This window comes from Rana temporaria, chromosome 5, assembly GCF_905171775.1.
Source record: "Rana temporaria chromosome 5, aRanTem1.1, whole genome shotgun sequence".
In the NCBI taxonomy this organism is placed as follows: Eukaryota; Metazoa; Chordata; class Amphibia; order Anura; family Ranidae; genus Rana; species Rana temporaria.
This window is the reverse complement of record NC_053493.1, coordinates 60,180,240-60,205,633: the sequence shown is the minus strand read 5'-3', so window position 1 is coordinate 60,205,633 and position 25,394 is coordinate 60,180,240. Positions and strand designations below refer to the sequence as shown.

The 25,394-nt window shown below is 43.6% G+C and overlaps 1 protein-coding gene across 1 annotated transcript in view; it reads right to left on the bottom strand.

The window, feature by feature from the left end:
* LOC120940053 (integrin beta-1-A-like) overlaps window positions 1–25,394 on the bottom strand; it is a 76,478-nt gene that overhangs the window by 35,029 nt on the left and 16,055 nt on the right. Inside the window, exons 3-11 of the mRNA XM_040352634.1 lie at window positions 20,210–20,295; window positions 19,105–19,321; window positions 17,699–17,869; window positions 14,876–15,114; window positions 11,560–11,715; window positions 8,344–8,439; window positions 5,839–5,928; window positions 5,567–5,707; window positions 1,583–1,785 (exon numbers count right to left, since the gene is read on the bottom strand). Coding sequence (XP_040208568.1) covers window positions 1,583–1,785; window positions 5,567–5,707; window positions 5,839–5,928; window positions 8,344–8,439; window positions 11,560–11,715; window positions 14,876–15,114; window positions 17,699–17,869; window positions 19,105–19,321; window positions 20,210–20,295 — 1,399 coding nt within the window. The remainder of the gene's footprint in view (window positions 1–1,582; window positions 1,786–5,566; window positions 5,708–5,838; window positions 5,929–8,343; window positions 8,440–11,559; window positions 11,716–14,875; window positions 15,115–17,698; window positions 17,870–19,104; window positions 19,322–20,209; window positions 20,296–25,394) is intronic.

The window sequence follows — 25,394 nt, the reverse complement described above, 5'->3', positions numbered from 1 at the left end:
TGTCATCCCTCTAGAGGAAGTTGGAATCACGCTGGACTTTTGTGAGTCCAACAAGTATTTTGTATGGTTGTAAAGCATTAAGGTGAAAAAACACCCGCTACTTAAATCCCCCCGAGCCCCCGTTTACTTACCTGAGCCCTCGAAAGTCCTCCGTCGAGAACGCGCTTGCTTCTTGGCTCTTCTCGGCCCGCTCTTCATTGGATAGATTGATAACAGCGCAGCCATTGGCTCGCGCTGCTGTCAATCAACTCCAATGACGCGAGGGCGGGTGGGGCCGAGTCCTGTAGTCGGCGGCTATGGACGCTGGATACAGGACTTGGGAGCGCGCCCGCAAGGTAACCCCCCTTGGGAGAGTGCTTCCCAAGGGGGTTAGCAGAAGCGAGGAGGAGCCGAGACAGCCATCGAGGGACCCCAGAAGACGTGGATCAGGGCCACTCTGTGCAAAACGAGCTGCACAGTGGAGGTAAGTATAACATGTTTGTTATTAAAAAGCAAACCCATACAAGCCCTTTAAGCATTTTAATCACTTTCTGACTGCCGCCCTGCATTGTACTGTGGGCGAGCAGCTGCTGTAGGCAAAGCAACATACCCATAGATCACTGCCTACCTCCGAGTTTAGGGCACGCATGTGATTGTACACAGCGGGAGCCTGTCAGCAAGTCCCGGCCAATGATTCATGACTGGAACCTGCTGATCAAATACCATCAAAAGAAAGCTCTACTGTATTTGTGTAAAAAAAATTATATACATTTAATTTGGGTACAGCATTGCATGACCACCTAATTACCAGTTAAATTAGCAAACTGCCGAATATCAAAAAATGGCCTGGTCGTGAAGAGGGTAAATTCTTGCAGAGCTCTAGTCGTTAAAGATGTAAAATATGGGGGGAATGTGCATGTGTTGCAAAGATGTGCAATAACACAAAAAAACTCCTGCGCTCTGGTGTTTCGCCAAAACCGGGTACAGCAGTATAGTCAAATGGCAAAGTCTAAAGTCTTGCAGCCCTCCACAGAACAAAAGGGTGTTCGTATGGCTAAAACAAAAAGAAAAGAAAGGAGGGCGCACCGACCTAGTGCATTACCACTTAAAATGTTTATAAAAACAGAATAAAAAGCAATAGTCCTACTCACAAGGAAAATTGAGTAAAGCCTAAATGGTCCATTTAGGCTTTGAAGAAGGGGGTACGTCCCAGAAACGCATCAGCCGTCCAGATGTTTGAGGTTCTACTGGTAGGTGCCGCAAGGTCCAATCCAGCTGTCTGAAAAGCGCTTACTCAATTTTCCTTGTGAGTAGGACTATTGCTTTTTATTCTGTTTTTAATAAAAAATTTAAGTGGTAATGCACTAGATCGGTGCGCCCTCATTTCTTTTCTTTTTGTTTTTGCAAACATGTGCTGCATATGTTATTTATTGTGCCCAGACAAGTATGAAGGCAAATACTTGGTAATCAGCAATCACAGAGTCTGATACTCCCTCCCCCAAAGCGCACATAACACATATGAATATAAAATTTATATTATTGTGTGTGGATCAACAACGTTACATCACGTACTGTAGATAAAGAACAGACAAAAAAAAAGTACCTGCAGGCTCCACATTCAAATGTACCATTCCCAAAATGACATTTTGGGCTATCGGGGGTTCCAAACTGTTGACAATCACATTCACAGATAAATTTCAGAAGAATCTCAACTTCTTCAGTAAATCCCAATGGTTTAATTTTAATGGTCTCTGTTTGGTCCTTTTTGGGGCACTTGTGAGCAGTTATAGTGATCTCAAATTCAACCTAAAAGAAAAACATATATTTCAGCTTATGCCATGTTTCCAAACAATGCAAAATTGTCCAAATACCACACTGTTGTAGGCAGGTTCAGTTTGTCCTCTCTGCTGTAGGTGGCACTGTTCATCTGGCCACTGTGCAGAGGGGCATGGAGGTTGAGAGGAGCTTTGTTCCTCTGAAGCCCCTGTATGTGTCATTAGGGGAGTAGCAGTCCAATTTGACGCAGCTGCCCAGGCTGACCTCTGCGGCCATCTTTAGTGAGGGCAATGCTAATAAATAGTACTGTCTCACTGCGGTTGGTGCGCATTTTCAAAGTCAATAGTGTATTGTCAGGATCATGTGAGCCCTACTCACTTTGCTGTAGCTCTACAAAAAAACATGGAAACAGCTGGATAAAAAGGATCTGGTGATCTGGGGGTGTGGTGATATAGGCACTCCGTATAAGCTATTACGGGACCAATTCATAGGACTGATGGAGAGCTGTCTGTGGGATTACAACTTTGAAACAGTACTGAGCTACCTGGATGATACCATCATCTTTTCTAAAACCTTTGAAGACCACATACAGCATTTAGACCAGGTGTTTACTCGCTCTCGCAGTACGGGTTGAAACTGAAGACTAGCTAGTGCGACAGAAAATTCAATTGGCCCATGTCTTGGAAGCAGGAGGGTTATCTTCTCACCCTGCTAAGATTCAAGCTTTGTAAGATTGGAACGCCCCAAAGACACGGTCTGAACTGCATTCCTTCTTGGGACTGGTATGGTACAACAGACATTTTATCCATAAATTCTCCCACATTGTAGCGCATCTCACCAATCTGCAGAGCGGCAGTCTTCTGAGCAAAAAGGGCAGACTTAACCTTCCATCCAGGCCCAGTGGCATGAACCACAACAACAAGCTTTTGACATCGTAAAGCAGAGTCTGATGTCAGCCCCTCTCTTGGCCTACGCTGACTATACTCAGCCCTTGTGGGTTTACACGGATGGAAGCCAGCAAGGGTTAGCTGTTGTATTTGCCAAGAATAGGATATAAATGAGTAAATGCCTATGAAAGTCACAGTCTCCAACCCTCTGGGTAGAACACCTATAACTACAGATGATACAAACTGGAGCTTCTAGCCCTGGTTTGAGCTATCAGTGATAAATTTTGCCAAATACCTCACAGTAGCTCAAATTTAAGTTTACATCGATACCAGTCCCTTTGCCCACATGCAGTTTGCCAAATGTGGGCCTTGGAAAAGAGATGGGTCAATCTACTGGCTCATTTCAATTATAAATTATACTACAAGCCAGGACAACTCAATGGCCATGCTGACTCCCTCTCTCAATTCCTAGCACAAAGGAGATGTGGATCAGGGCCAGGAGGACTTGGAAGTTTCCCCTGCTCTGCCCCAGAGTGCCTCCCCTTTGTGTGTGCCTCTGGTGCAGTTCACAGATCATCCTTCAGTGGTGGCTGAGGTATACACCTTGTATGCATGGGCCATCCTACAGCAAAAGGACCCTGAAATTTTCCAGGTACAGTGGTTCTGCTAGACAGCAAAGGCCTACCTCACAGGAATGTCAGCGATTGCCCAACACAACCAAAGTCCTGCTATGGCAGTGGGAGAATTTGGAGGTCCTAGACAATGTGCTATATTGTCATGCTCGCATACCTACTGAGAAGCGGGACATCCTGAAAATTGTGGTACCCCAATGGCACATCTTACAGATCTGCCGGTTGGTGCATGGACATTGGACATTTTGGGGTGGACCACACGGAAGCCCACATCAGGTGATACTTCTACTGCCCTAGTTTGTCAGAATGGGTACAGTGAGCCTGTCGTGAATGTACCTCCTGCACCTTGCATAAGGCCACCCCAGAACAGACTACCCCTATGAGCACTGTCACCTCAGAGATTTTTGAATTTCACTAAGCATTAGTGTTCGTGGATCACTTCTCGAAATTTGCTTCTGTGGCACCTGCTAAAGACCAGACTGCTGTGACCACCACTAAGTTGTTCTGGAAAAACGTGGTACAGCAATATGGGTGCCCCAAACAAATTCTGTCAGATCAAGGCCCTAACTTTGAGTCCCTGGTATTCTGTGAACTGTGTCGCCTGAGTGCAATCTGTGAGTATCACTTTACTCCATACCACCCTCAGGGCAATAGGGTCTGTGAGTGTTTCAATTGTTTTCTGTTGAGGATTCTGTGAACACTGGAGCAGGGGCACCGAGACTGCTGGTACCAATATGTAGATAGTTCTTGAGCAGATAGTTCTCAATTGACAAAAAGATATAGCAGAAGACACAGCCCTGGAGATACTATTATTGCAACAGGGGACCTGGTGTTAGTGAAAAATCCAAAGTTCGACAGAGGTTGCAAATTGGAAACTAGGTGGAGAAACAACTGTTCCCACCATCCCCTGTGTACAATGTTGTGTCTGAAGGTCCTGAGGTCATCAGGAATTGTCTTCCCCAAAACCTTTTGAGGCCCTGTGTGCTGGGAGGAGATTGCTCCACCAGACTTGGGACCAGGGCCGGTGCAAGGATTTTTGACCTCCTAGGCGAAACCTCATTTTGGTGCCCTCCTTGGCTCCATCCCTGACCCCACCCCCTCCATCCTGCCCATGTATACCTCACCTTTTTAATGAAGAGTCCATCAAATGCAGACCCACCAGCGCCCATCAAATGCAGCCTCACCAGCACCCATCAAATGCAGCCTCACCAGTGCCCATCAAATGCAGCCTCACCAGTGCCCATCAAATGTAGCCTCACCAGTGCCCATTAAATTCAGCCTCACCAGCGCTCATCAATGCAGCCTACCAGTGCCCATCAAGGCAGCCTCACCAGCGCCCATCAATGTACCTACTCGTGCCGTCAATGAATGTTTGCTTGCTTCCATTCATTCAAGAGTTGGGACACAGTCCTCCACTGCCACTGCGCCTCTGACACTATGTACGAATGTGCCCATCAAATATGGCCTCACCAGCGCCCATTAATGCAGCCTACCAGTGCCCATCAATGCAGCCTACCAGCGCCCAACAATGCAGCCTCACCAGCGCCCATTAATGCAGCCGCACCAGCGCCCATAAATGCATCCGCACCAGCGCCAATCAATGTAGCCAACCAGCGCCCATCAAATGCAGCCTCACCAGTGCCCATCAATGCAGCCTCACCAGCGCCCATAAATGTAGCCTACTCGTACCCATCAATGAATGTTTGCTTGCTTCCATTCATTCAGGAGTTGGGACACAGTCCTCCGCCGCCACTCTGCCTCTGACACTATGTACGAATGGAGCGCTGGATGCCTCCTGATGTTGGTATTTAGTTGCTTGTTGCAGAGAGAAGAGAGTAGGAACACCCTTGGCCGGGCGCCCCTAGGCAGCAGTGCGCCCTAGGCGCTTGCCTAGTTTGACTAGTGGTAGCACCGGCTCTGCCTGCAACAGACTGGGAGGACCACTGCGGTTGGTGTGCATTTGTGGTGGATGCCAGTGTGCCAGACTTTCAGAGCAGCATGCCGTAACTGAGGGTTCTCGCATGCATGCGCAGGAGTGATGTTATCGCGGACCCAGCCACTAAACAGCCAGAGTCCACGAACCCGGAAGGAAGATGGAAGCCCTCTCAGTGGTGACAGCACACCTTTGGAGGGCTTGGCTTTAAGGTAAGTATTTCATAATGTGTTATGCATAGTAGCACATTATGCTATTATTTTGCAGGGACATTTTGATTTTTTGATTTATTTATTTTTTTACAGCTTTTTTTTTTTTTTTTTTTTTGCAGCATAAGTTACTAACCTGCAGATTCTTACCTGATCTCCCAGAGAGATATTAAAACATTTCCTTCCATTTTCTCCTGTTCCAATCTCTCCATTCTTACAGAATGACTTATAACTGATTGTTACACCTTCTGGTAATTTGCTGTTTTCTAGAATAAGCTCTGAAAACAGTGACTGGATATAAAAAAATAAAATAAAAACAAAATAATTTTTACGTAAGAAGTACCACAAAGCTTGAAAAACAGGAAGCAGACAGGAGCCGTGATGGTCACCAGCCAGAGTCAATGTACAGAGTGTGTACTTACATTGTAGGAATCAATGATTAGTTGAATTACATTATTAGAGTCTGAAGACAAAGTTCCAACAGCTGATTTTGGGATTAGCTTTGCTAGCTCCTAGAAATGAGAAGGAACACTTTAATTATTATTTATAAAATAGAACAATACTAGTGGGGCCAGGGCCGTCTTTAATATGATTTGGGCCCAGGGCAAACATTTTTTTTGGGCCCCCCTCCAGCTTATTTTGGGCCTGGCTGGTTCACATGTATGTTTTGGCGGTCCTCATTTGTGCAGGTACAGCAGCCCATTGATTTGAATGGGCTGCCATGCCTTTGTTTCCTGCAGAAAAAAGGTGCATTCAGCATTTTAAAAATACAGTTGCCTTGAAATCCATTCTGCTTTTGCACCATGCTACTTACCTGCAGTTCTTGCACACACAAACGCACTGTGTTTTTAAAAGCGTGACCTAAACATCTAAAAATGCAGCAAGTTTGACAGTGCGGGAACTGCAGATAAGTCACAGCAGACAGCAGAATGGACAGACAGTGCTGTATTTCAGTGCTTGATGGGCATAGGCGTGCCGTGTGCGCAGCCTTTTACATGAGGCATGCGCTTTTCTTTGCAGGAAACGCAGGCATGGCGGCCCATTCAAATGAATGGGCTGCTGTGCCTGCGCAAATGTGGGCCGCCAAAACACATACATGTGAACCAGCCAGGCCCAAAATAAGCCCATCAAGCAGTTAAATACAGACAGTAATGTCATGTACTCTGAGGCTTTACTCAGCCTGGACTGCAGGTCTGGTCTGTGATTTAAAGAGTTCCTCTATTTTACACATGGCATGGCATGGGGTCCCATGGTGCTAAAGCAGAATGGACAGACGGTGCTGTGACCCCATGCCATGCCATGTGTAAAATAGAGGAACTTTTTAAAACACTGACCAGACCTGCAGTGAATCATCAAATATTATAAAGACTTTGGGCACACTCTACAGAAAACTTCAATTTACAATATAGATTAGCAAACAGTGACATACCTTGAGGAGCAGGACATGAAGAAGTCGGCCTCAGGAAGAGCAAACTGGGGATGTTATAAAATCACATTCTAATTCACTTTTATATACAAGCAGCACCCAGTGGCAGGAAGGGAGAAGTGCGCGTCTAAAGGGAAGTCAGGGGTGCTGTACATTTTAAAACACTGAGAAGGGAAGCAGTACTGCCACTGGCTGCGTGCCGCTGATGATTTTCAGCCTGATTTGTGGGCAGCACAGGGGCTTAACGGGAGGCAGGGCCGCCATCAGGAATTATGGGGCCACGTACACAGCTTCAGGCATGGGCCCCCTGGAGCAGAGAACTGGGATGGGGGGTGCTGCCGCCTGAAATTGAGAAGCAGGGGGGGGGCTGCCGCAAATTTAGAAGCGGGGGGCCCTTTACAAAAAAAGAAATAAAGAAAAATATATATAAAAAAGGGGTGTAGCCATCTGGGGACCTCTGGGCCCTTTAATAAAAAGAAAAAAAGAAATAAAAAATATATATATATATAAAATATATTTTAAAAAGGGGGTTGCCATCTGGGGCCCTGGGGACCTCTGGACCCTTTAATATTTTTTTTTTAATAAAAATAAATTACAAAAAAAAGGGGGTTGCCATCTGGGACCTCTGGGCCCTTTAATAAAAAATATATATAAAGAAACATTTATAAAAAAAAAAAAGGGGGGGTTGCAAACCAGGGCCCTGGGGACCTCTGGGCCCTTAAATTAAAAATAAATAAATAAAACAAATATATAAACAAACATAAAAAAATAAACATTTATAAAAAAAGATAAAGGGTGTTTGCCACATGGGGACCTCTGAGCCCTTTAATAATAAAACAAAATATATATATATATATATATATATATATATATATATATATATATATATATATATATATATATAAAGAAATAAAATATATAAAAAAAAAAAATTTTATAAAAAAAAAAGGGGGGTTGCCATCCGGGGCCCTGGGGACCTCTGGGTCCTATAATAATAATAATAATAATAATAATAATAAACATATATATATATATATATATATATATATATATATATAACGATTTTTTTTTATTAAAAAAAGGGGGTTGTCATCCGGGGCCCTGGGGAACTATGGGCCCCTGGGGACCCCCAGACCTCTAAAAAAAAATTGGCCCTTTAATAAAAAATAAAATAAAAATATATTAAAAAATTGTCCCTTTAATAAAAATATATAATTTTTTTTTATTATTTAAAAAAAAAAAAAAAAAAAAGGGGGGTTGCCATCTGGGGCCCTGGGGTCCTCCGGGCCCCTGGGGGCCTCCGGACCCCTAAAAAAAAAAAAAAAAAATTTTTTTTTTTTTTTTAAAGGGGGTTGCTTTGGGCCCCCAACAGTGACAGGGCCCAGGGCACCTGCCCCATTTGCCCTGCGGTAAAGACGGCCCTGAGTGGGGCAATTGTCTGAGATGGTCAAACACGAAGCCCAGATATAAAAAGAAAAACACACATACACACTCCACATACCTTGTAAATATCTTGATAATCCTTAGTAACAGCAAAGATTGTCTGTATGTTGTTTTCACTGAGCTTCCGGACCAAATGAGCGATTGATGGGTAGTCCTGTGAATGTAAGTAAATACAGTATATACACGGATCAGATCAGCCATAACATTATGACCATCGACAGCTAAAATGCATCACATTGATTATCTTGTTACAATGGAACCTAGAAGAAGGGGGATTTAGGAAGCAAGTGAACATATTGTCTCTGAAGTTGATGTTTTGAAAGCAGAAAAATGGGCAAGTGTATGGATTTGGGTGACTTTGATAAGAGCCAAATTGTAATGGCTAGACGCCTCGGTCAGCACAACTCCAAAACTGTTGTGGGTTGTTCCCAGTCTGCAGTGGTCAGGACATACCAAAAGTGGTCCAAGGAAGAAAAAGTAGATTACCGCTGACAGGGGCATGACTGGCCAAGGATCAGGGCCGCCATTAGGGGGGTACAGGCATTACACCTGCAAGGGGTCCAATGGTCCCCAGGGGCCAGGTGGGCCCCCCATTTTTTATTTATTTTTTCATCTGACCCCACCCTTTAGCAACTCGCGGCAGGGATCCACTCGCCCCCCCCCACCCCCTGTTTTTTTATGACTTTGACATCAGCACCAACCCCCTCCATCCCGCTTATCATCTCGCGGCAGGAGAGAGAAGAAAAGAGATGACGCTTTCGTTACCACAACCCCCCCCCCCCCCCGCTTATCATCTCGCAGCAGGAGAGAGTAGAGGGCCCCCGGTTCCCGGCTCCTGGGGGGCCCTGACTAAAGCTGTGTAAGGGGTTAAAATTTGTGATGGCTGCCCTGCCAAGCACGTAGGGAACAAAGGCTGGTCCATGTAGTGTGATACAATAGTAGAGCTACTGTAGCTCGAATTGCTAGAAGAAAGTTCATGTTGGTTCCAATAGAAAGGTTTCAGAACACCGAGTGTATCACAATTTGTGTTTAGCTGCAGACTGTTCAGAGTGCTCATACTGACCCGTGTCCACAAAAAAATCTTCCTACAATGGACACGTGAGCATCAGAACTGGACCTTAAAGCAATAGAAAAAGGTGGCCAGGTCTGATAAATTCAAAAATGGTTTGAGGAGAACAACAATGAGTTCAGGGTGTTGACTTTCAAATTCTCCAAATTTCAGTCCAATTGGACATCTGTGGAATGTACAGGAAAAATAACTCTGATCCGATCCATGGAGGCCCCACCTCACAACTTATAGGACTTAAAGTGTCTGCTTAGTGCCAGTTACAACAGAATGCTTTCAGAGGTCTAGTGGCATCCATGCCGCAACTGGATATGGTCAGGGATGGACTGGGCATTGGGACAACAGGAAGTTTCCCAGTGGGCCGATGGCTCAGTGGGCCGGCTTCAGTGACAGCGGCCCGCCGCCCCTTCTGCTGCTCTTCCCGCAGCGCTCACCTCCTCTCCCTGCCCACAGCGCTCACCTGGGGGGAACAAAGAAGCAGGGGGAGGACCAGAGGAGCAGGGGGGGATGACAGAGGAGCATGGGGGAGGGGACAAACAGCTGATTCAACAGCTATGGCCTGGGAGTTTCTCACTTTTGCCTAATCTTGTCCCATAAGGGGGGGCACCAAACTGATTCTTTGCCCCGGGGGAAATAATGTCTAGCTTCCCCACTGATACTGCCTATAAGAGTATCAGTACCAGCTGTTCTACTCTAATAAAGTAAAACGGCTAGTGGCTAGTGAAGGGGGAGAGGGGGCTTGGGTGGCCGAGGGGGTTCGGGAGTTGTCCTGCCGCAGTGGGAGAGACCTGTCAAAGTGGGCCAGTCTGGATGAAGTCCAGGGCCAAATTTTTGTCCCAGTCCAGCCCTGGATATGGTGGGTGGTCATAATGTTATGGCTGATCAGTGTATATTTTGGTTGGATCAGAAATCTATCACTATACCTATTATCTGTACAGGAAATTCTGCAAGCAGACTGATCTTGAAGGCTCTAGAATTTAGAGATTCTAGATTTATGTTTTAAGTTGTCTGCTAAGATCCGTTCTAGAAGTATCTTAACTGTTCTCCCTCTTTCTTCCACCACAGACCTAGATATCAGTGATTCATGACCATAATATGGTAGGCAATAAGATTATGCCAACAATTTTGAGCACCATAATAAGTCTAGGGCAGCACAGTGGCTAAGTGGTTAGCACTTTTGCCTAGCAGCACTAGGGTCATTGGTCCAAATTTCAACCATAGTACTACCTGCCTGGAGTTTGCACGTTCTCCCTGTGCTTGTGTGGGTTTCCTCTGGGTACTCTGGTTTCCTCCCACACTCTAAAGACATGCTGGTAGGTTAATTGGATCCTGTCTAAATTGGCCCTAGTATGTATAAATGTGAGTTAGGGACCTTATGCCTCGTACACACGACCAGTTTTCTCATCGGGAAAACTGCCATGACAGCTTTTGGCCGGGAAAACTGACCGTGTTTATGCTCAATGGCAGTTTCTCTGTCAGGAAAACCCCTGGGAATCCCGGCGGGAAAAATGAGAACATGTTTTCTTTTTTCCTGCTGGGATTCCCGGCGGTCTTTTTCCCAGCAGTTTTCCTATGAGAAAAACTGCAGTGGAGCATAAACATGGCCGAGATTCCCAGCCAAAGCTCTCACCGCAGTTTTCCTGCCAGGAAAACTGGCCATGTGTAGGGGGAAAAAGCTGCCGAGCCGGTTCCCTCAGTTTTCCCAGAAGACTTTTTACCGCCGGGAAAATCAATTGTGTGTACGGGGCATTGGATTGTAAGCTCCTTTGGGGTAGGGACTGATGTGGAATGTGGTCTGTAAATTAATAGCATTATACAGTGGAGAAAATAATGATTTTATCCCCTGCAGATTTTGTCAGTTTGCCCACCTACAAAGAAATTAAAGGTTTGTCATTTTAATCAAAGGGCCACCTTGCCACAGTAAATGTATGTAGGGCAGTCTTCAAGAGGTTAAAGTAAAGCATTGCCGTATCCCCAAAAATGGCCTGGTCATGAAGGGGGGTAAATCTTCCAGGGGTCAAGTGGTTAATGTGAAGGATTAGTGTTTATATGCCTTTAAAAAAAAAAACAGCGGCATTAGCTAAATTAACAATTAATTATATCTTTGGATACAGAGCAATAACACATACACCCAATTTTTCTTAGATTTACAATTTTAAACATATTTAAAAAAATCATCAAAAAGCACAAAGACATTTGCAGACTCACATAATAATGGCTCATTGTGTACATATTGTCTTGCATGTGACATTTTCCATCATTTGGCAGAACGATTCCTCCTAACTTGCCATCACCAGCAAAATGGAAGCCAGCATCCGTAGAAAACACCAACAAGCGTGTGACATTCCTCCATCCAATGTGATCCTAAAATAAAACACTACAACATGAAGGACATGTTTTCATGGCAGAAAAATGCAATGCTCAAATGATTATAGAAACATGAAATTGTGTCATAATTGTCTGTGTGTGTCTGTGTGTGTGGCAATGCCACCATGACTGTGCTATAAGGCTAGGACGCATGACAGTACATACGAGTACAGTACCATTCTTTTATATAGTAAGGAATAAATGTATGACTTTTGAGGCACAGCATTTTTTATAAAAAATATACCATTTATTTAATTCATTTAAAATTAGACAATATTAGTCCATACAACAACAGACTATAATAAAATACATTTGAAAAGAAAAAAAAAACGTGGTTATCCCTCACTCCCTTGCCTTATTAGTCGTGGCTGGGGGCTTGCACTCGCGGCGCGTCAACGCCACGCCCCCCTGCGTCCGCACGATCGGCGTCTCCCTGACGCCACGTGCTGACGTCTGATTACTGCCATGTGCGTGCAATATGATGGAGGCATGGGGCGCCTACATATGGGCACTGGTCGCTTCATTGCGTTTGCTTGTTTTCATCTCGTACCGAGTGCGACATTGGCGGGGCTGTGCTAGCGGGTGGGTCATTCCTCACTTTATCCTACGGTATTCACCTCTTCATTTATATTGGCACTTTCATACCAATTTTGTTATTCCTCACCACCAGACTCAGGCAATGCTTTGCCGTGGTGTCTTTGTTATTTACAATTGTCTATAGTCTACATCTTTCCATTCATTGCTTTCACACTAGAGTGTTCTCCTATTCACTTATTTTTCACCTTCATCTAACCCAGGGGTGGCCAACCAGTGGCCGGGGCCACATGTGGCCCACGGAGCCCTCTGATGTGGCCCGCGACCTTCTGTTCTGGCATAGTGGGTTGGCAAGCCCAGATCGCAGGTTGCCGACCAGCCATGCCACAGCATCAGTGTTGTTAATGAAGCTGGTGGTAGTGGAAGAAAGCGGCTGTGGACCAGAGCCCCATAAGCTGATTTTTTTTCTCTACAGCGCCGGCTTTGCCACAGGGGGAGTCTATAACAAAGTTCAGCTAACCCGCAGGATAGACACAGGTGCACTTTGCTGCACTCACGGTGTGGGTAGACCGCAGCACATTAGTGTAAAAAGCAGTTTTAGGCCCCTCTCACACGATCAGCCCGACCAAATGGGACCCTCAATTCACCTCTATAGAGTGACAGCCATCCATTTAGGCCCGCCTACCTCCAATCCCAAAAACAGAAGGGAATTCGTCCCCTTCCATCTGGGCAGTTCGGAGGGCCTATAGCTCTTTGTGGCCCGCGATTGGTTACCAAGTTGCTTAAGTGGCCCTCGTTATTCAAAAGGTTGGGCACCCCTGATCTAACCCCTTCATCCTTCTCTCTTTCTACCTTAGCACATCACCCCCATGCTTGTTATGTAAGATTTGTTTCAGATGCCCCTCCGGGCTCCTATTCACCAATAGCATTGGAACAGGGATTTTCTTTGTGCATCATTTTTTCACCTTTCATTTGGACTGCCTAGCCACCGCACTTCTACCGCCTCAGCTACCTCCAATATTCATATTATTTTACAATTTACAATTACCTACAGGTATAAGTGATTGGATTACAGGTGGTGTTCCCTCTCTCCCTGCCTTAATTAATTACCATTAATTAAGAATATATTATATATTTTAGGTGTCCCCAAACAGCTGCTCCTGATGAGTGGATACTACTCCACGAAACGTGTTGAGCTTTTATATTTGATGTCATATCACAGCAATCATGTAGCAATCATGGGTTTAAATTACTTAATCAATTTATTTAATATAATACCATATTGCATTTATTTTGGGTATAATGCTGATATCAATGTTAATCATATGCTGCTCTGTTCATTATGCAACATTTTATTTTATGATGTGATTTACCAATCATATTTTACTTTACTCTGTATCATATTTATTGATTTAATATATATCATTCTTTGCTCACAATTAATGTTATTAAATTATCTATTTACCATATATTGACTGACTCATTCTGCCTTAGTGTGATGTTTCATATAAAGTCCCCCTGCCCCCATTGTCATCTTCTTTTTTTATAATAAAATACAATTGTAAAACAATCAATCCCAAATACTGCAGTAATTGCACATGATAGTCTTTACAGATCAACACATTTCTTAGACATGGTTCTCTTCATCAGGAGCTATCAATACAGACTTTTAATTAGGGTCATCTAAATAGAATAACAAACTTTTAATAACTATGTCAAAATACAGCAAAATTGAACATTCTATGCAATGACATTCCCCCAGAAATTGTGATACATGGACCTGGATGTTTCCATACATGTATTCAACACACATCCCATGGATTCCTCTCCCCTTCCCCCCCCCTCCTTCTCCAACCTCCATTATGGTTTTATTTACTTAAATATACTTTTGGATAATTTATATATCACAGGCATTGTTCCAAGATCATAAATCATTTACCGTATATACTCGAGTGTAAGCCGAGTTTTTCAGCAAATTTTTTTGTGCTGAAATGCCCCCCTCGGCTTATACTCGAGTCACCTTTTTGCGCTTGATCTCCCGAACTTTGGGGACCCGGTACCGGCATGGACATAGTGAGGCATGGGCACAGTGAGGCATGGGCATAGTGAGGCATGCACATGGACACAGTGAGGCAAAGTGAGGCACAGTGAGGCATGCAGATGGACACCCTAGGCTTATACTCGAGTCAATAAGTTGTCCCATTTTTTGTGGTAAAATTAGGTCAGTCGGCTTATATTCTGGTCGGCTTATACTCGAGTATAAACGGTAATCTAAAAACATAAAAAATGTGTTTATCTTTTCCTAGAATAGGGGAATTTTTTTAAGGACTATTATCATTCCGTGTTTTTATCCCAATAGATTTAAATAATATTAATAATAATAGATTTAAAATTATTTCAATGGTATAGTACTCAAAAGGGAGCAAGTAAGAGCAGTCCAATGTTATGGTTTACACACACTTCCGCAGTAGGAAGGGTTGAAAGCATTTAAGTAGGCTTATCATTAAAACATTTTTAACTAAAGCATTATGTGTGACATAGTGGTGAGTTATCTTTATAAAACACTTGTAAGTGCGGAAATAGATGGTTCCAATATGCACTATACAGTCTCTTCACTACTTACACCACACACAGCGACTTGCATGATGGCATCAAATCCACCTTCTGGGGAATCCAAATTACCAGAGATCTGCTGCTTGCCTACTAGGTCATTGAAAAGGTTTCCATTACTTGTGAGGCTGAGTACATTCTTGTAACTGAACGGACTGGTACATTGCTGTTCGGCGGTGCACGGGTTTATGAGTTTAGCAGGAGTAGTACTAATATATGGCATGACTGTCTTCTCTACAAAAGACCCAAAACCTGAAGTAAAACAGACAGTATAAAGAAAAATTTGGTAAATTTGCAACATACAAAGGGCAACATATATCAAACAAACCAAACTATTTATGAGAATGTGGAACTCTTCTCATCTCACATACAAAGCATTACTGTTAACGATTGTGAAGTCAAACACTACAGTTTCTTTGCTCTGTACAGCAACACAAGTGTACTGTATATTGATTGTGTCAAAATAGCCACACTTGTCCCTTTTCCTGCAGTAAAAGGGAAAAACATTTCAAAAAGAACTTGCATTTATTGCTATGGATCTAGACCAAATTTAAACACTGTTTCCTAAAATAAAGGTAGGTTTAAAATATAGGTATGTAAAAGATGGAAGGTTCAGACACAGGATAATCACTATGCCAAGGTAACCTAGAATAGAGTTCTATACCAATAGACTGGAATCAACACATACATCGGCAAAGTCAGCAATAAACAGTGCATATAAGCATTAACTGCAATATGTGTACAAATACAATAACTAGTAGGAGAACAGCTAGAATATCGTGCAAAGTCCCCTGAGAGGTATCTCTTAGCATAAGCAATAGGTGAAGATTGTCAGTACTAGGATTCCTTTAGGACCCAGCACAACTCAACTGACACAGCCTTGGCCTGAGAAACAACAGTGATTGGTCAGCTCACCTTTAAATCACCTGTATCATCATCCAATCAGTGCTCGTGATAGAGTTACCTTGTTTGCCACTGTGTGAATCAGCCTGACATTCTGCTCTGTGTATTTCGTGTATGACCCGGCTCGTTTGACCCTGTTTGTTCGCTTCTGATTCGGTACGGTTTGAACTCTGATCTACCTGTGTAGGACCCAGCTTGCCTAGACTACGCTTTGCCTGATTCTTCTCTAGTACATCCATCTGCAGCGGTGAACTACAAACACCAGCAAACATCCATCTGCAGCGGTGAACTACAAACACCAGCAAACATCCATCTGCAGCAGTGAACCACAAGCACCAGCTAAACGTCCACCTTCATCTGCAGCGGTGAACTACAAGTCCCAGCTCATCTCAGACCTGCTCATGGTATGTGCTCTTGTTCTTGAACTGTTTACTTAGCACACCTGAACTGTTATCTGCTCCTAGCCTGACATTGATATCTGTGTAACAGCTGTAAAAGAACAGTCATTAGTTTTAACTCTTCAGCCAGCTAGTGTTGGGACACAGTTGTACCATTGGTGCACATGAGAATAGTCCCAGTCAAGCCAGGGAGCAGCAATAAGGCTGCTAGATGGCTGTAGATCAGTTTGTAAAAGAGCTCAGTCTCTCTAGCATCCGATAGTAAATTCCCACAGTGTCAGGGCTGGGCTCTCTTCTCTGTGCTCAGGCTGCTCAGCTATCAAATAATTGTCAACATTCATTGATTCCTCAGTGGCTCACCTGGTTATCATTATCTGCTTGTCAGTCCCGCCTACAGCCAGCCTTTTCTAGCTATTTAAACAGCATTGTTCATTCTTTTCCTGCCTTTGCCTGGTCAACATATCTGGAGTTTCTCTGCTGTGTTTCCTGTGAAAGACTTTGCCCGGCTGAAGTCCCTTCTGGTTCCTGATCCTGTTCTTCTGCCTCCGACTATGCTGGTCTCTAGTTTCCTGATTACTAGCTTGTCTGACCACCCGCTTTGGCTTCTGGTCCCTGGCTTATATTTTGACTACGTTTACTGATCTGTAACATTTTTTATCATTACATTAAAAGGTGTGATTTTTTACTGCATATCTGTCTCAGTCTGATTCAAGGTTCCTTACACACATCAGCAGCACACCAGTCCCAGTGATATTTCAACTCACCATATTAGTCCATTCTTTGCTGTGCAACCAGATGACTCTGGCTGTCGGCAACCATGAACTCAGCACTCTGGACCTTGCTCAGGATGTCATTATGCAACAGTAGTGGTGCACACTGGACAGGGATGTGCACTCTCCGGACTCCCTCATGGCAAGAGAACGCTGTGTCCTGTAGAGCCTGAGAAAATGCAGCTCTTTCCCCTCCTCCAGGCAATCTCTCTCTGGGAAATGCAGTTCAAAAGCTTTTGATGAAAAGCTTTTGATGACAGTAGAGTCTCTCCCCTTTGGACTACAGTTCCCACAGTGATGCCTGACTCAGTCTATTGAACACTTCTTGCTCAGCAGCTCCCTCCTCTTGCTTATATGGCTGTTAACCAATTCAGCACAACAGGAGAGCAGCTGCAGCCAGTGTTTCCCTCACTTTCCATTCTCAGCCAAGCATCTGGCTACACTGCATATTTGTGCACTTACATGCATTGAGCAAGCCCCTTAAAACAAATGTACAGATTTGTGTTTTTTTAACAAAACAAAAAAAGAGAAGGGAGTACCATCCTCATACGTTATCCCAAACAACATTTATTTAAACAAACTGTATAAAAATACTCACAAAAGTTGCAAGTACATGAAAATGTAATAATTCCTACAACAGGGTCACCTGAGATTCAAGAACCTAAATGACCAATATGAAAGTCCACACAACATAGTGCAAGAAGGTCAACGCATTTCAAGGGATATACCCTTTTCATCAGAGAAAGCCTATAATGTAACTCTTACCTATCTTGAAATCTGAAGTAATTTGTTTCATTTTCTCCATGAGAGCTGTGCCAAGATTTTTTACATTCTCTAAATCATCTTTCATGGAAAATGACAGGTCCATAAGATAATACAAGTCAATAGGATAATCCTCTGCTCTTCTGAATGTTAAATTAAATGTCTGGGGCTCTCCTGTACAAAAATAAAATAAATAAATACAAATGAAAGCACAATGAATCTATTGGGTTGATTTACTAAAATTGGAGAGTGCAAAGTCTGGTGCAGCCAATCAGCTTCTAACTTCAGCTTGTTCAATTAGGCTTGACAAAAAAACCTGGAAGCTGACTGGTTTCTATGCAGAGCTGCATCAGATTTTTCACTTTCCAGTTTTAATAAATCAACCCCTGTGTGTCAAGGCTTATATACAGAAGCCCATTAGGGTCCTTTTACACGGGCGGTCCACTCGGCAGACTCCATTTACTCAGCTGGGGATTGATCCACTGATCCCTGCTGACAGGTCCGTCTCCGCTCACTGTGCAGAGTCCCGCTCTCCTTTATGAGGAGATGGGATGAAAACGGACCTCATGTCCGTTTTCATCTAATTCGATCTGCAGATGGATGGAAAATAGGGTCACCATCCGTCTGGATTTCATGGACAGGATCAGATCGGATAGCAGCGGGTATCAGCGGACATGTTACCGCTGACATCCGCCACCCCATAGGAGTGAATTGAGACTCCGATCAGGTCCGCCTGAAAAAAACTGACAGGCGGACCTGATTGAAAAGCCTGTGTGAAAGGGGCCTCAGGCCTCGTACACACGACCGAGGAACTCGTCGGAAAAGACACATCGTTTTCCTCGACGAGTTCCTTGTTAGGCTTGTTGAGGAACTCGACAAGCTTTCTTTGCGTACACACGGTCAAGACAAAATCTCCTCGTTCTCAAACGCAGTGACGTACAACACATACAACGGCAGGGGAAGTTCGATTCCACTGGCACAACCCTGGGGGCTGCTTTTGCTAATCTCATGTGTTTGCGTGTTAAGTAAAAGTTTGGTAAGAGACGATTTGCACTTTTCAGCCTGTTACAGCGTGAAAAATGTGTTATCTCCATTACAAATGCTACTTTTACTCCCATCTCATACTTTATTCTGAGCATGCACGGGTTTCTTAGCATACACACGCTCAAGTTTCTCGTCGAAAACCAGCCCGATGAGGAACACGACGAGGAAATTGAGACTCCCGTCGAGGAAAAAGAGAACTTGTTCTCTTTTTTTCTCGTCGAGTTCCTCGACAGTTTCCTCGATGAAAAACGTACATACGACCGTTTTCCTCGGCAAAAAAGCTCTCCCACCAAGTATCTTGATGGATTCTGTCGAGTTTCTCGGTCGTGTGTACGAGGCTTCACACTCAGAACATATGCCTGTACCTGATCTTAGTTCAAATTTTAATTGCTGCGGTCTGATCTGTGTAATTTCAGAGGAGTTCATAGAATTTCTTTTGGTCTTATTTGTTATAAGGTTGTCCTTTAGCGTTCTCTTGCTTGCTCTGGGATTCTGAATGTCTTCCTCTGAACAGCCCTTACGTTTCAATGCAGCAAGATCATCACAGCGTGCCGATGTGGGCTCACCTTCTTGTAAAAAATCCTAATATTAAGCATAAGGTATAAAGATTAAAATATATGAAAAGTAAATCAAGTGCATAAATGAAATCAACTGCATAAAATAAAAATGGCCGCTAACTTGGTATGGCAGTTAAAGCAGTATGAATTCTACCATATTGTCTTGGTTTAAATGGTTTCACTCAGCCAATGTTGTACATCAAAAGCTGTCAGTATGATCAAGAAGACTTACAATTGCAAGTTAGTCATTAACTAAACTAGAAACTGATGCATTTCAGACAAATTATTGGTTTAAATATTCAGAACAAAAGTCTTAAAGAGTAACTTCACTTTTGTTGAGTAATAAACATTCCCCTCTGGGTGATCTATGTACATTACAACGGTTTTAAAACTTTGTTGCAGATTCCTACCTTTTGTTATTCTGAAGCAATCCCTGTGTGTTTGTCTGTGTCCATGTGGTAAGTGACTCTAATGGGAGTGGTTTCATAATTATCAACCAGCTGTTGCACCTGCATGGCTCTAATGAGGCAAATTGCAGGGTCTGCATCCCTTTAGACGTGATTTCCTATGGGGAGTATCTCAGCAAAAAAAAAAATGTGTGTTGCAGGAGAGGCCTGAAATCTGACTTGTATCTTAGTGCAGACTTCTGGGAAAATCAATGAGCTAATCACACAAGCAGGAAATTTTGTTTCTGGAGGTGTTCTGTACACATTCTGGGTACAGAACACCTCCAGGTAGCCATATTGCATTGCATTTTACAGAAAATTACAGAGCTTCAGATTGTAAAGGAAGGGTAATTTTTAATAACATTCAATTATAATATGACTTGTGTCACAATTGTACAGTATATACGGTGCTACACAATTATACATTTCCCTTTGGATATCACAAACAGTTCATCATCCCAACTTACCACTTTTGTGCACCACCCACAATTTGGTCCAGCTTGTATACATTCTCCACAAGATTTGGCATTCGCTTTTAAACACTCTGTTCCACCTAAAATATTATTATATTAGTTACCCTGACATTATCAGCCCAAGCTAAAGCAGTCTCATGCCAGTTTAAAGGCGTTGTAAAGGCAGAAGGTTTTTTATCTTAATGCATTCTATCCATTAAAGCGAGCCTTCAGTCATTTTTCTTTCTTTCCTGCTATTGAATCATCTGCCCTCGCTGTGTTAACTTTGGAAAGTAAAACATTCCTTTGGTGCCAGTAAATACCTTATATTTGTTACTTGCGTTTTTTGTCCCTGTAATCCACCTCTCAGGGGCGGGGGCGGGGAGAGGGGAGGAGGGCATAAAGGGATTCCGGAGGGCTTTCACAGGAAAGCAGAGGAGAGCTGCAGGGCTGGAGGGGGCCGGAGGAGGGTGAAGATAGGAGGAGTACAATGCCTCCTGTTAATGCATTTGCATTTAACAGAGCGCTGCAGATGTGTACAGGATACTATAACAGAGGCAGTAAACTGCTGCTGCTACTGCTAAATCAATATGGACGCAAAGGGCTGCACTGCTATAGCATACCTCCCAACTTTTTGAGATGGGAATGAGGGACACCTATCAGCAAAAGTATGCAGGCATAGGACACACCCCGTGTTACGCCACCTTAAAGGAGAACTGTACAAAAAACAAGATTGTTAAACCCACAAGTGCTTTTTTTTTTTTTTTTTACCACTACTATTCCTTTATATTGGCTTTTGGAATTTAAAAATGCAGCAATTTAGAACTCAGATGAAAGGTTTGACACTGGAAAACACTTTTTGATAGATACAAAGTGCATTTTCTATACAACTATATAGATCAGACCAAAATGAGGGACAAATGAGGAGGAATGAGGGACAGAGGGACATTGCTCCAAATCAGGTACAGTCCCTCGAAATCAGGGACAGTCAGGAGCTATGGCTAACCTGTACACATCGGATCGGAAGAGGTCTGCTTACTGCACATGTGCGACTGGGAGGCATTGTACTGCGTATGCACTAGATTTTTCACGGGCCGACGAGGCGGAGAAACAGAGGCTTTTGCAGGAAAACTGCGGCCAGGGCTTCAGTTGCCCTCAGTAAACATGGCAACCGGCACAAAAACTGTGGGATATGAGAAACAAGCAGTTTGACTGCCAAAAAGTGAGGTTAAAAACGATACGAATTCGTAATTAAACTTTACAATGTTAGAACTACAGACTGTTATATTTTTTTGGATTATGTGTTTTTGACTGCAGTTCCTCTTTAAAATAAAAAGCCTTCTGTGCGCAGCAGCCCCCTCAGCCCCCCTAACACTTACCTGAGGTCCCTCTCTGTCCAGCGATGTCCACGAGTGTCTCAGCGGTCCAAGATTCTCCCTCCTGTTTGGCTGAGACACAGCAGTGGCACCATTGGCTGCAGCTGCTGTCCATCAAAGTCAGTTAGCCAATCAGGGGAGAGAGGGGTCAGGGCTCCATGTCTGAATGAAAATAGGGAGCTGTGGCTCAGGTCAGGTCACTTAGCAGAGCTCCTTTCTCATCCCAGCACTGTATACAGCTCCTCCCCCCCACACTACACAGGGCTGAAATCACATTACTTTATACACAGTCTGTCAGCCTTCACACGGTGTATCTGTTTTTTTTTGTTGCCGTTCTGACCTGTGAAATTCTGTGGTAAAAATGGCAGTGTAGTCGCAGTAGGCAGATACACCCTGTGCAGATTGTGGCTGACTTGCTGTATTGTAAAGGAATGTGATTATAGCCTGCGAAGGAGGAGCATTATAGAGTGCTATAATGGGAAAGGAGCTCAGCAGCCGGGCATAGCATCCAGGGTGGGTGGTTAGGGGACTTTAGGGGGGGTGGGGCACAACTTAGATCAGGGGGAAAACCATGTGACACAAAATCTGGAACCTGCAGCCCCTCAGGAGGTGTTAAGGGATTTGTTTTAACAATTTCTCAAGGTTTCTCTGTCAGTGTTGGCAGGTGTTGGGGGAAGGTCACTGTAACAGGAGTCACTTTTGGGCACAGATTGAGCCAGGAGATAAGGGAGATATGTTGGATTGTTTTAGCATGGACAGTAATCTACAATATATTCCTTAATGTCTGCAAAGTATATTCTATGACTGATCTCTCTGTGTAGACTGTTGACATGTTAAATGAGGCTGGCTCTTGAAAGGCCTTTTATTGTGTGATAACACTGTTTAAAGCCTATTGATGCTCAGAGGTGTGAATACCTTTCTGTCGTGGGTTGATGGAAGGTCGTAGACGGTGGTGACCGTTACAGTGGTGGCACAGCAGTGGGATAATTCCATCGCTTAAAGGACAGCTACAAGGACTACTGGAGAACCGTGGCAGACCAGCCAGCAACCATAAGAAGAAGGACGTGATCACAGAACTTGTCCAAATGGATGGAGCTGAAAGACCCAACTTAACGGAAAGGCCCAGTGTAACAGACAGGACCCCGGAGGAGACAAGTTTTGATCGAGCTGTCAAACTAAGACTGGCACACTATGGTCCTAACCCTCCACCAGAGATCATAGACCGAGTTATAGCTGCTGTTTTCGCCAGTTGTCATGGAAGTGGGGTAAGTAGATATCCCCGGGTGGGTGGTACAGAGATCCCCAGCTGGTGACTAGGAGCCACAGAGCAGTGTATTGCCTCACCAGGAACATCGGTCCCATTGTGGCTACAGGACGGCACTCTCCTTCTCTTAACTCGCTGAGCTTGGTTACCATTTCATGTTGCCAGCACACAGCACAAACACTTCCCCATCCCGGGCTGTTCTCAACCCATGCTCCTCTCCATTCAGAAATTGTCTCACAGCTTCTCCCCAGCCAATGAGAACAGAGGGGTGTGGAGTGTGGAAGGCATAGTGGAAGCCCAGTACTGGAGTGTGGCTGTGGGGCCCTAGGGCAGATCAGAAATGGACTTTGTGGAGGATATGATAATATGACAGGGAGGCTGCAGGGGCCCCCTGTGGTTAGGGATGGGGTTGCGATTGTGACCCCTGCAACTCCTTGTGCTACGCCCATGGTCACCATATTTAAGAATCAGTAAGTTGGAATATATTACATTTTTGGTTTTGGGTTTAATACTGCTTTAACCAGTTCTCGTTTAGAGCTATTTTTTTTAATTTTCTTATACTCATTAAAATGTGCATTTTTAGCTATAAAATGACCTAAGAATGTGAAAGCAGAAGCCTAGTAGAAGTAAAATAAAAACAGTAGATACAATTTTATGTCACATGATATTTGCACAACTGTTTATCAAATCTTTTTTTTTTTTCAGCAAAAAGTACGCTAAAGAAAATTTTATTGCACACAATCATAATTTAATCCACATTTTTTTAACAAAATTAAAGATGAGGTTGTGTAGAGTAAATAGATACCAAATGTGTCAAGCCTCAAAACTGCGTTAATCTGCAAATTTATGGCGAAAAATTATGGTATCAAAATTATCAATAGGCGATACTTTAACTGCTCTTACAGCTCATCAGTTTAGAGTAAACCAGGCGTCTCAAACTGGCGGCCCTCCAGCTGTTGCAAAACTACAAGTCCAATGAGGCATTGCAAGAATGACAGTTACCAGCATGACTCCCACAGGCAGAGGCATGATGGGACTTGTAGTTTTACAACAGCTGGAGGGCCACCAGTTTGAGACCCTTGGAGTAAACCATAAATGATTGCCCAGAATTTTTGCTCTCAATCAGACATGATTGAATATATAGCATGTGTGGTGCAATTGCTGTTAACATACTGTACACATGGCAACCTTGTGTAGATGTTTGCATTTGTAGGTGTGTGCAGGGTGACAGGGTTACTTTAATGTGTATGTTGTCCCTAAAAATGTTTTATTTATGTCTGTTGGTCGGCATACATACTTTACATCATATCTGTATCTTTCATTGTCTCCTTTCATAGCAAATACCTGGTTGATCCTGCCAGTTCCCTATTTCCTTGATGTAAACTGACTGAAGCAAGCATGGTAACATATTTGTCAGTTGGCATTCATAGGCTTGTTGTATGGAATTACAGGATGCTGTTTCAATGCACAACATGCCTGTATCTTCTGTAGTCAATTTCCCTGCCATGCCCCTGCCACACCTTCACCCAACCTTGCCTTGCTGATTGATAGTGGCGCCAGCCAAAGCCTTGCTGTTAATTCACATCTGCAGCGTCTCGAAGCAGAAGGTGTAATCTTATGGAATGCAGTGTACACAGACAGGGAATGTAATCAAGTACCAACCTCTGCTATCCAGAAGAGGGATTGGAAATTACTAATGTAGTCATGTGATTAAATAGTAAAAAATAAAAAAAAGGTTAAAAAAAGACTGCATTTTTTTAAAAGAAAGTGCTGATATATTCACCACATGATATGTGCCTATTTACTATATGTCTCAACAGTTGTGTTCATACTTCAAATTTGTTGTTTTTTTCCCATTCAGCTTTATTGCTATACAAGGGTGCTAACAAGCCCCCTAGTGATAGCATTGGGCAAGTGACAGGTCCTCTTTATAGAGAAATAAGGGGTCTATTAGACCCCCTAGTTTGTCTCCGCTTCCCTTCAATGCAGCTAATCAAGCACAGATCGAGCTCCCCAGACAGAGCAGCCAGGGAATGACAACTCTGAAGCCGGAAACACTGAGAGCCGAGAGCTTGCTCTTTTGGCTTCACTGACAGCAGAGATGATTGGGGGGTAGTTGTTTAATGATCCTCTTCTAATCACCATCCTTAAATCAATTGATGTAGTCCTGGGCACCGGGGAAGAGTGGGAGAGACTTGGAACCATGAAGGGGAAGGGTCTGGCTTTTCAGTGCCTGTACTGTAAAAGTGATTGGACAGCCTACCTGGATCATTTTTACTTGACAGTCGGGAGTGAAGTGGTTAATAAAAAAATTGCAGCAACTGCTGCATCACCTAAGTGTGCCATTCAACAAAAAATTATCTAAGCAGTCACAAAAACTAATAAAATAAGTGATTAGAATTTTCTGGAAAGAGAAACATTTATCTGACATCAGAGCATTTTTAAAGTGGAAGTAAAGTTCCATCTTTTTCTTTTACTTGTAGGTAAGCCTATAATAAGGCTTACCTATATATAGGGGCTGATTTACCAAGCCTTTACTCCATGACTCATGGAGTAAAAG